Source organism: Thalassophryne amazonica, chromosome 1 (assembly GCF_902500255.1).
Source record: "Thalassophryne amazonica chromosome 1, fThaAma1.1, whole genome shotgun sequence".
NCBI lineage: Eukaryota > Metazoa > Chordata > Actinopteri > Batrachoidiformes > Batrachoididae > Thalassophryne > Thalassophryne amazonica.
Window position 1 is genome coordinate 24261672 of NC_047103.1, and position 12773 is coordinate 24274444.

The 12773-nt window shown below is 40.9% G+C and overlaps 1 protein-coding gene across 2 annotated transcripts in view; it reads right to left on the bottom strand.

The window, feature by feature from the left end:
- LOC117507489 overlaps positions 1 to 12773 on the bottom strand; it is a 75372-nt gene that overhangs the window by 53835 nt on the left and 8764 nt on the right. For both annotated transcript variants that reach the window (XM_034167367.1, XM_034167374.1), the window contains exon 3: positions 911 to 1555. In XM_034167367.1, the coding sequence (XP_034023258.1) occupies positions 911 to 1555 (645 nt within the window). The remainder of the gene's footprint in view (positions 1 to 910; positions 1556 to 12773) is intronic.

Consider the following 12773-nt stretch of genomic DNA (forward strand, 5'->3'; position numbering starts at 1 on the left):
GGGCATGGGACTCCAGAATGTAATTATCAACGTCCATTGTTCAGTGTTGTTAGCTAATAGCTCTAGTTTCTCCAAAAATATTAGTCCCATCAATGTTCCCTTTAGGCGGCACTCATCCTTGACCCAAAATACATAAGCATACCAAACAGTAAATGTCAGCTCTCCCCAGTTTGTCCGTGATCGAAGTTATACACATGCACACATGTACTTCCCGATTAACATATTGTGGCGAGCTGCACAGAAGAACAAAAACCGAGCCAGAGCTTTTTGTCTTTTCTCCATTCTGCCCCAAGCAGGTGTTTTTTTTTTTTATTATTTTTTTTTTTTTTTTTTTTTACACACCCACAATCAGAGATGGTGACAGAAGACTTAAAATACATTACACTTCCCACTCATGGTAAAACAGCAACATGACACTTAACTGACTAAATCAACTGAACTACCAAAACACAATAAAAAATACTAACACTGACAAACTAACATGAACCACAATAACATTTAAAACCCCAAAACCCAGAATTTCCTTGGTGTATTGCAGCACAACGTCCATTGTTCGCTGTTGTTACCTAATATTGCTAATTTCTCCAAAAAATATTAGTCCTATTAGATTTCCATTTTCACAGCGTTCATCCTTGACCCAAAATACATAAGCATACAAAACAGTGTCAGCTCTCCCCAGTTTCTCCATGACTGAAGCCATACACACACTTGCACACACACCTACAGAGACCATATGGCTAATATAAATTCTTTATATACATGGACATCCATGTCTGAAGTAAAATTTCTATTCATTTTTTTATGGTTTCTTACAAAAAAAAAAAAAAAAAAGATTTAAGGGTTTGCAAACTAAAAGTCAAGAGATGACAACAAACTGAAATGGTGCTGTGCATCTTGTCATGTGACCTACCGGTTGGGGGAGACTGTGCTGATGTCCTGACTGGCTGCAGCAGTGGATGTCACATGACAACCTATGTTTGACACAAGACACACTTTCTTACACTGCAGCATCTCTCCTGATGGCTCGGCTGCAGCGGTGACAACATGAACTTCAGAGTCACAGCCGCCTTCTCTCTTATTCTTTTGAGTAGTGTGTGGTGCGATGTGCTCTTTTACGTCGGCCGTAGTGTCGGAAGGCTTTTCTGTGGTGACCGCTTCGAAGACACTCTCTGGGACTTTGTGCTGCACTGGTGCTGGCGATTCATGCTGCACTGGTGTTTCGTACTGCACTGGCGCTGGTGTCTCATGCTGCACTGGTGCTGATGTTTCTTCTATTGGCTTCACAATTTCTGCTACAAAAACCTCCCAATCAGCTGCAGCGTGATCCTTCTGTGGAGAGTTTAAAGTGCTTATCAGAGGTTCAGTTGCAGGCTCATCCTTTATCGTTTCATCTTGTGCTTTGGTGGCTGGGTTTTGCTTGAGGTCCACCTCCTTTTTAGGAGACGGTGCTGTTTTCTGTATGTTTTCCTTCTGCAGGTGTCCATTCTCCTGAGTGTTATTGGGCTTGGGGTCTTCAACCTGAGGAATCTGCCAACTGACCTCATCAGGCAGCTTCCTGAGTGACAACACACAGAACATAAGCAAGTGATATAATTCGACATATAACAACCCTTAAAAAGTCTAACCTAAAAATCAAACTCTAACCCCATTATAAGAGTTCCAGGGTTCTCACCAGTGCAGTTGAGCATAGGGGGCCCCTATGCTGTGATTTGGATCCCCTATGCTGTGTTTTAACCACCTTAGGGGGCTTTTCTGTCTTTTCTCTTCCTTTGTTAAAGGACATGTCACACATTATTTAACATCCCAGTTAGCAACACAAAGTGGCCCTCAAAATGCAGGAAATAGTGTTTCAAAAAGTTAAAAATTTAAAGATTTCCGGGGGGGAGCAACCCTGGACCCTCCCACATTCCTCACGCGTGGTCATGCCCCACTATGTACCCCCCATTGCTGTGAAAAAATACCGGTGAGAACCTTGAGTTCCCAAGTATTACTCAACCACAAAGTGGAGTTTGGAGTGTGATTATTTAAAAAAAATTCTTTAGCTACAATAACGATTTAATTAATTCAATCCTTCTCTGATATTGGCTATTCTTGTTAAGGGTCACTGCGCTAAAGGCAGGGTGCACCCTGGATAATTCACCTATCCTGTACGTCTTTGGAAGCGGGAGGAAGCTGGAGCACCCGGAGGAAACCACATGGTGAGAACATGCAAACATCACACAAAAAGGATCAGGGACCTCATGTACAAAGATTTGTGTGGATTTCCGACTGAAACACACATACACTAAAACCCAGAAACTGGCGTAAGCACAAAAATATCCAGATGCATCAAAGTGTGCGTATGCATGGATCCAAGCACTTTCTGTTTGTACATCCCATTGAACATGGAATTGAGGGCACATACAGACGCACCAAGCTCCTCCCTTACCACACCCCTATTTAAACATGCAAATCCATGTAAATAGGCCCCTGGACCTGGGAATTCCACCTTCGTCAGATCAGTCAACATGAACACAGAAAAGAAATTATACCGAGTGTGAGCTACACATGAATGGAAATGACGTACCCTGTCAAATGCAATAAACATGAAACTGGAAAATTGTTAGTGGGAGTGTGTGTGTGTATGAAGGTGTAAATGCTATGAGCTCAGAGCAGCAGCCTCACAGTGAAGTTGAAAAAGTGAGGTGCGCCATGGGCTGACAGTGTGTGACATTCATAACTTTACACATACGTTTACTGACAAATACTGAACACAGGGAGATAATTGGGGGCCTGTCAAGAAGCACTGCAGCTCTAGTTTCACCATGAAGAAAAAAGAGAACACATTAATAATAATAATAATAATAATAATGATAATAATAACAAAAAACTATTTAACCATCTTGCCTGCTCCCAACGCATTTGCGCATCACATTATTTGAACACTGATGGAATTAAAATGTTCCCTATTAACAAAAACAATTTTATAATGTGATGGTGTCATTACAGCAATATGTGTGCAGTCAACAGCTCCGATTACATTAGGGCCCCTTCACACACAGTACGAATAAGTACAAATTAGGGCGAATCACAGCGGAACAGCTCACATGAGTGAACCATGAAAACGTTGAGCCGACGCCGGGAGGGACACGCGGTCGGGCAGGTGTGAACGATCCAGCTAGGAACACAGTGCGAGCAGCTGGAGAATGTGTAACCACATCGCACAGCTGCTGTAAAAAATAAATAAATAAATAAATAAATTATACATGCCACCCACGGGATTCGAACCTGCAATTTACAAAAACTGATTGCCAGACAGAAACTTTACCACTGTGCTACCATCACTGTCCTATAAAACATGTACCACACACCATAAAAAAACACCGCATTTTATTGAATCCCTCTTATTGAGCAAACAAGTACGAACCATCTGTTCCTCTGTAGATCACCCGTGGTCACAGATGTACAGTCATGTAAAGACATGAATTATGCAGCGTGCTCTTATGTCCACATCTACTGGTCTGGCCTGTCCAACTCAACAATATGTTTTTACGTATGTCCACATGAGGACAGCAAGCAGACATGTCACAGTGGACACTCGTGGGGCACTTAGACAAATTTCACAGCCAGCTCGAAAGTGATGGTCTGCTCACTATTTTCGTGCTGACAGCGCGAATGGCCACACATTTTCTAATTTCACATTTTCTAAGTGAGCAGTGTTAAATGTTCATGTGTGTCACCTGGAATGTGGCCACCATCTACCACGAGAGGGATTTATGGGCTCGCACAGCACACACTCTGTCTTTCAGCCGCTGGTGTGCGCAAATAGTTGTAGCAACAGGTGTATGAGGCAGCTCTGATTTTACACATATTAAATTTTGAAAAATTAATTTGTAAAATTAAATTACACAAGTAAATTTTGTGTCACTACACCTTATGACTTTGATGCTATCTGTCTAATAGTTGCCTCCACTGGTGGTTGGCTCTCACTGCGGTATTGTATCACTTCCTGTTCCAGAGCACAGCGGTGTTTTGCTGTATCTGTTAGCTGTTTAATCTACGCAGTTAGATTGATCTAGATAACGATTTGTTTCAGTGTAATCTTCACGTGCCTTAACTAAAGCACTCCGTCTGCTGAATCACCTCTAAATTATTTACACATTATTCACTTTGTGTGTTTTTAGGAATCCGCTAGCTTAGCGCAGCTACTAGCTCTTAGCCGGTTTAGCATGGCGGCTTCTCCTGTCTCTCCCGCACTTTTCTGCTCTGGGTGTGAAATGTTTAGTTATTCCTCGGCCTCCTTTAACAGTAATGGTACTTGTAATAAGTGTAGCTTATTCGTAGCTTTGGAGGCCAGGCTGGGCGAATTGGAGACTCGGCTCCGCACCGTGGAAAATTCTACAGCTAGCCAGGCCCCTGTAGTCGGTGCGGACCAAGGTAGCCTAGCCGCCGTTAGTTCCCTTCCAGCAGATCTCGAGCAGCCGGGAAAGCAGGCCGACTGGGTGACTGTGAGGAGGAAGCGTAGCCCTAAACAGAAGCCCCGTGTACACCGCTAACCCGCTCACATTTCTAACCATTTTTCCCCACTCGGCGACACACCCGCCGAGGATCAAACTCTGGTTATTGGCGACTCTGTTTTGAGAAATGTGAAGTTAGCGACACCAGCAACCATAGTCAATTGTCTTCCGGGGGCCAGAGCAGGCGACATTGAAGGAAATTTGAAACTGCTGGCTAAGGCTAAGCGTAAATTTGGTAGGACTGTAATTCACGTCGGCAGTAATGACACCCGGTTACGCCAATCGGAGGTCACTAAAATTAACACTGAATCGGTGTGTAACTTTGCAAAAACAATGTCGGACTCTGTAGTTTTCTCTGGGCCCCTCCTCAATCGGACCGGGAGTGACATGTTTAGCCGCATGTTCTCCCTGAATTGCTGGCTGTCTGAGTGGTGTCCAAAAAATGAGGTGGGCTTCATAGATAATTGGCAAAGCTTCTGGGGAAAACCTGGTCTTGTTAGGAGAGACGGCATCCATCCCACTTTGGATGGAGCAGCTCTCATTTCTAGAAATCTGGCCAATTTTCTTAAATCCTCCAAACCGTGACTATCCAGGGTTGGGACCAGGAAGCAGAGTTGTAGTCTTACACACCTCTCTGCAGCTTCTCTCCCCCTGCCATCCCCTCATTACCCCATCCCCGTAGAGACGGTGCCTGCTCCCAGACCACCAATAACCAGCAAAAATCTATTTAAGCATAAAAATTCAAAAAGAAAAAATAATATAGCACCTTCAACTGCACCACAGACTAAAACAGTTAAAGGTGGTCTATTAAACATTCGGTCTGTCTCTTCTAAGTCCCTGTTAGTAAATGATATAATAATTGATCAACATATTGATTTATTCTGCCTTACAGAAACCTGGTTACAGCAGGATGAATATGTTAGTTTAAATGAGTCAACACCCCCGAGTCACACTAACTGTCAGAATGCTCGTAGCACGGGCCGAGGCGGAGGATTAGCAGCAATCTTCCATTCCAGCTTATTAATTAATCCAAAACCCAGACAGAGCTTTAATTCATTTGAAAGCTTGACTCTACCAGTTTTATTTGTTATTATCTATCGTCCACCTGGTCGTTACTGTGAGTTTCTCTGTGAATTTTCAGACCTTTTGTCTGACTTAGTGCTTAGCTCAGATAAGATAATTATAGTGGGCGATTTTAACATCCACACAGATGCTGAAAATGACAGCCTCAACACTGCATTTAATCTATTATTAGACTCAATTGGCTTTGCTCAAAATGTAAATGAGTCCACCCACCACTTTAATCATATCTTAGATCTTGTTCTGACTTATGGTATGGAAACTGAAGACTTAACAGTATTCCCTGAAAACTCCCTTCTGTCTGATCATTTCTTAATAACATTTACATTTACTCTGATGGACTACCCAGCAGTGGGGAATAAGTTTCATTACACTAGAAGTCTTTCAGAAAGCGCTGTAACTAGGTTTAAGGATATGATTCCTTCTTTATGTTCTCTAATGCCATATACCAACACAGTGCAGAGTAGCTACCTAAACTCTGTGAGTGAGATAGAGTATCTCATCAATAGTTTTACATCCTCACTGAAGACAACTTTGGATGCTGTAGCTCCTCTGAAAAAGAGAGCCTTAAATCAGAAGTGCCTGACTGTGGTATAACTCACAAACACGCAGCTTAAAGCAGATAACCCGTAAGTTGGAGAGGAAATGGCATCTCACTAATTTAGAAGATCTTCACTTAGCCTGGAAAAAGAGTCTGTTGCTGTATAAAAAAGCCCTCCGTAAAGCTAGGACATCTTACTACTCATCACTAATTGAAGAAAATAAGAACAACCCCAGGTTTCTTTTCAGCACTGTAGCCAGGCTGACAAAGAGTCAGAGCTCTATTGAGCCGAGTATTCCTTTAACTTTAACTAGTAATGACTTCATGACTTTCTTTGCTAATAAAATTCTAACTATTAGAGAAAAAATTACTCATAACTATCCCAAAGACATATCGTTATCTTTGGCTGCTTTCAGTGATGCCGGTATTTGGTTAGACTCTTTCTCTCCGATTGTTCTGAGTTATTTTCATTAGTTACTTCCTCCAAACCATCAACATGTCTATTAGACCCCATTCCTACCAGGCTGCTCAAGGAAGCCCTACCATTAATTAATGCTTCGATCTTAAATATGATCAATCTATCTTCATTAGTTGGCTATGTATCACAGGCTTTTAAGGTGGCAGTAATTAAACCATTACTTAAAAAGCCATCACTTGACCCAGCTATCTTAGCTAATTATAGGCCAATCTCCAACCTTCCTTTTCTGTCAAAAATTCTTGAAAGGGTAGTTGTAAAACAGCTAACTGATCATCTGCAGAGGAATGGTCTATTTGAAGAGTTTCAGTCAGGTTTTAGAATCCATCATACTACAGAAACAGCATTAGTGAAGGTTACAAATGATCTTCTTATGGCCTCAGACAGTGGACTCATCTCTGTGCTTGTTCTGTTAGACCTCAGTGCTGCTTTTGATACTGTTGACCATAAAATTTTATTACAGAGATTAGAGCATGCCATAGGTATTAAAGGCACTGCGCTGCATTGGTTTGAATCATATTTATCTAATAGATTACAATTTGTTCATGTAAATGGGGAATCTTCTTCACAGACTAAGGTTAATTATGGACTTCCACAAGGTTCTGTGCTAGGACCAATTTTATTCACTTTATACATGTTTCCCTTAGGCAGTATTATTAGACAGCATTGCTTAAATTTTCATTGTTACGCAGATGATACCCAGCTTTATCTATCCATGAAGCCAGAGGACACACACCAATTAGCTAAACTGCAGGATTGTCTTACAGACATAAAGACATGGATGACCTCTAATTTCCTGCTTTTAAACTCAGATAAAACTGAAGTTATTGTACTTGACCCCACAAATCTTAGAAACATGGTGTCTAAGCAGATCCTTACTCTGGATGGCATTACCCTGACCTCTAGTAATACTGTGAGAAATCTTGGAGTCATTTTTGATCAGGATATGTCATTCAATGCGCATATTAAACAAATATGTAGGACTGCTTTTTTGCATTTGCGCAATATCTCTAAAATTAGAAAGGTCTTGTCTCAGAGTGATGCTGAAAAACTAATTCATGCATTTATTTTCTCTAGGCTGGACTATTGTAATTCATTATTATCAGGTTGTCCTAAAAGTTCCCTGAAAAGCCTTCAGTTAATTCAAAATGCTGCAGCTAGAGTACTGACAGGGACTAGAAGGAGAGAGCATATCTCACCCATATTGGCCTCTCTTCATTGACTTCCTCTTAATTCTAGAATAGAATTTAAAATTCTTCTTCTTATAAGGTTTTGAATAATCAGGTCCCATCTTATCTTAGGGACCTCATAGTACCATATCACCCCAATGGAGCGCTTCGCTCTCAGACTGCAGGCTTACTTGTAGTTCCTAGGGTTTGTAAGAGTAGAATGGGAGGCAGAGCCTTCAGCTTTCAGGCTCCTCTCCTCTGGAACCAGCTCCCAATTCAGATCAGGGAGACAGACACCCTCTCTACTTTTAAGATTAGGCTTAAAACTTTCCTTTTTGCTAAAGCTTGCACTGAGTGTTTCTTTCTGTTTTTGCTCTGTATGCACCACTCTGCATTTAATCATTAGTGATTGATCTCTGCTCTCTTCCACAGCATGTCTTTTTCCTGGTTCTCTCCCTCAGCCCCAACCAGTCCCAGCAGAAGACTGCCCCTCCCTGAGCCTGGTTCTGCTGGAGGTTTCTTCCTGTTAAAAGGGAGTTTTTCCTTCCCAGTGTCGCCAAGTGCTTGCTCACAGGGGGTCGTTTTGACCGTTGGGGTTTTTCCGTAATTATTGTATGGCCTTGCCTTACAATATAAAGCGCCTTGGGGCAGCTGTTTGTTGTGATTTGGCGCTATATAAATAAAATTGATTTGATTTGATATTGCATACAATTCCTATGTGTGAACAGGCCAATTTCATTTTCATTTATATAGTGCCAAATCACAAGATTTGCCTCAAGGCACTTCACACAAGTAAGGTCTAACCTTAGGCCCTTAAGGAAACCACATTCACATGATTATGTTCCACACAACTGGCATGGCTCAGCTCAAGGTTGACTGGCTATTTGCAAGGTCCTCTAACAACGTTAACACAGCCATTGTTAGTGCCGTTTTCCCGCATGCTTTTATATCCACCCACATAATTGCAAACACGTGGATGTGTTAATTGTTCATCTGTGTGTCTCTGATGTGCACATCACTCTGATGACTTCACACTATTAACGGTTTCCCAGCATCACCGCTACGTGTTGGCAGTGGACCAGTAGCTGTAGAAACATGTGTACGGCAGCCAGGATTTTTGTGTGATACACTGCACATTTCCAGTCATTTCACTTTTGATACATCTGAACATTATCTTGGAGACGGATGTACGCCACATTTTTGTGCATACGCAGCCTTTGTACATGAGGCTCCAGGTCATATTCAAACCCAGGACCTTCTCACTGTGAGGCAACAGTGGTACAGAATTGTGTTCTTCATGGACTTGATAAAGAACCTCAGAAAATGTGTAACAGAACCGAGGAAGTCCATCCACAGTGGTTACCTACAACCCCTGGCAATAATTATGGAATCACCGGCCTCGGAGGATGTTCATTCAGTTTAATTTTTTATAAAAAAGCAGATCACAGACATGACACAAAACTAAAGTCATTTCAAATGCCAACTTTCTGGCTTTAAGAAACACTATAAGAAATCAGGAAAAATAATTGTGGCAGTCAGTAACGGTTACTTTTTTAGACCAAGCAGAGGGAAAAAAAATGTGGACTCACTCAGTTCTGAGGAATAAATTATGGAATCACCCTGTAAATTTTCATCCCCAAAACTAACACCTGCATCAAATCAGATCTGCTCGTTAGTCTGCATCTAAAAAGGAGTGATCACACCTTGGAGAGCTGTTGCACCAAGTGGACTGACATGAATCATGGCTCCAACACAAGAGATGTCATTTGAAACAAAGGAGAGGATTATCAAACTCTTAAAAGAGGGTAAATCATCACGCAGTGTTGCAAAAGATGTTGGTTGGTCACAGTCAGCTGTGTCTAAACTCTGGACCAAATACAAACAACATGGGAAGGTTGTTAAAGGCAAACATACTGGTAAACCAAGGAAGACATCAAAGCGTCAAGACAGAAAACTTAAAGCAATATGTCTCAAAAATCAAAAGTGCACAACAAAACAAATGAGGAACGAATGGGAGGAAACTGGAGTCAACGTCTGTGACCGAACTGTAAGAAACCGCCTAAAGGAAATGGGATTTACATACAGAAAAGCTAAACAAAAGCCATCATTAACACCTAAACAGAAAAAAACAAGATTACAATGGGCTAAGGAAAAGCAATTGTGGTCTGTGGATGACTGGATGAAAGTCATATTCAGTGATGAATCTCGAATCTGCATTGGGCAAGGTGATGATGCTGGAACTTTTGTTTGGTGCCATTCCAATGAGATTTATAAAGATGACTGCCTGAAGAGAACATGTAAATTTCCGCAGTCATTGATGATATGGGGATGCATGTCAGGTAAAGGCACTGGGGAGATGGCTGTCATTACATCATCAATAAATGCACAAGTTTACGTTGATATTTTGGACACTTTTCTTATCCCATCAATTGAAAGGATGTTTGGGGATGATGAAATCATTTTTCAAGATGATAATGCATCTTGCCATAGAGCAAAAACTGTGAAAACATTCCTTGCAAAAAGACACATAGGGTCAATGTCATGGCCTGCAAATAGTCCGGATCTTAATCCAATTGAAAATCTTTGGTGGAAGTTGAAGAAAATGGTCCATGACAAGGTTCCAACCTGCAAAGCTGATCTGGAAACAGCAATCAGAGAAAGTTGGAGCCAGATTGATGAAGAGTACTGTTTGTCACTCATTAAGTCCATGCCTCAGAGACTGCAAGCTGTTATCAGAATGTCAGAATTGAGTGATTCCATATTTTTTTCCCTCTGCTTGGTCTAAAAAAGTAACCGTTACTGACTGCCACAATTTTTTTTTCCTGATTTCTCATAGTGTTTCTTAAAGCCAGAAAGTTGCCATTTGAAATGACTTTAGTTTTGTGTCATGTCTGTGATCTGCTTTTTTTCTACAAAATTAAACAACTGAATGAACATCCTCCGAGGACGGTGATTCCATTTTGCCAGGGGTTGTATATATCAAAGACACAATGACTGTGGGTTTAAAAAACAAACAATACCAAAAACACTTGTTTATTTTGTGACTATGGACACTGCTGGACCTGATTTCTCATTTGCACCTAAAACAGCTGTTGAGGACTGCGAACTGAACACAGGCTCCAGTAGTGAACCAGTTCTAAGTATTTTAAATTCATCAGAAGCATATTTCTCAGACGCTATCAACTTCTCTTATCAATGTCTGCATGTTTTTCTGACCATTCTACTTTGCCAAAAGTATGTGAGTTGTCATGTCTGATGTTATCTAGCAGCAAAAAAACAAACAAAAAAACAGCCACAACGATCCTTAAAACCTGTCCGACATTTGTCTGCAAAGACAAAATTGATCAGGCATCAAGAAAAGAAACTATAAAGAAATGGACCGTTAAATGTCCTCAATCTGCATTCTTGTCGTGTGTATGTTGACCAGGTTTCAGCACTATAGAATGCAGTTTTGGGAGTGTAAGTCTTGGCAAGTTGTGCGTCAGACTGCAACCACACTGTAGAAAAGACCAGGTTATCATACATATCACAGTCCATGCTGTGAGAGTGCAGGTGTTTCATTATGACAAAAAAAAAAAAAAAAAAGGTAATCTCTCGTATTACACCTACAGAGTCGTTACACATGGGTCTTGTGGCTTCCATTACTCGTCACCTTCCTTGCACACTCAGAGAATTCCTTTATCTAAAGATTTACCACACAGAAACATGGGGTTTGTATTAATTAATATTAAGACCCTTCAGCTTCTCCCTTGTTTTGTTACTCGAGGTCGCCACAGCAGATCCAAGGTGGAGTTAATGACTGATGTACAGAGCATCTAGAAAGTATTCACAGCGCTTCACTTTTTTTTTTTTTTTTACATTGTTACAGCCTTATTCCAAAATGGATGAAATTCTTTTTTTTCCCCTCAAAATTCTACACACAATACCCAATAATGACAAAAGTTTTCTTTAATCTTTTGCAGATTTATTAAAAATAAAAAACTAATAATAAATCTGCAAAAATGTCAGCCTCCTCAGTGTGCACAGCCTTTGCCATGTAGCTCAAAATTGAGCTCAGGTGCATCCTGTTTCCACTGATCACCCTTGAGATGTTTTTACAGCTTAATTGGAGTCTACCTGGGGTAAATTCAGTTGACTGGACATCAGGGTTCTCACCAGGATTTTTTCTCAGTGTAATGGGATGGAAAAATCACCTTAAGAAGTCGGGGGTTCAGGGACTGCTTAGGCTTTGACCCTGCTGAAGCTTTTGCTTTATGGGCTTATAAAGGGCCTTCTTTGGTGTTTTTTTAAACTTCAAAATGTAGAGTAATCTGAAATTAATCTTGAAGTAAAAAAAAAAAAAAAAAAAAAAAAAAAAATGTAAGGACTTTCTACAGTAAACTGCTGTGTATAAATTAGCTCCTGTGCAGTGACACATATTTCTACACTCTTCCATGTTTTGATCTGATGCCTTGTTTCTTTTGGCTTTAAAGTCAGGCTGTAACAAAAGTAAAAAAAAACAAACAACAACAACAAAAAACTATGGCTTTACTTAACAAAATTTGTCCAATAGTTTTTCAGAGGGATATAAATGTAAAATGTTACTTTGGCCCAGTCTCCCCTACAATACTTGAGCCTGCTGCACCACTGTGGTCAGACTGGGGGAGCGCTGAGACTGTGACACTGGCATAAGTCCTCCCCAACAGAATGGAGGACGTCTCATTTTGGGGAAAAAACAGTTTAGGTCAGTTGTATTTTGTGCTACAACGTTTGGAAAGAGGTGTCATTTGATTTAAAACGGCGATTCGCTTTGAAGTTACTGAATGCGGAATGATCCGTCTTTCCACCTTTACCTGACAGAGAGCCACAGCAAATCCCACAACACACACAGACACGGAGTGGAGGATATTATCATTATTATTTTAATGAGGGACACTAACTCTAGTTTAGGAACCAGAGAAATGGGAGATATTAAGGTTCAAGTCCACGGCAGAGAACCGCGTCATTGGCTGCCCAACAAAAAAAGCACACTA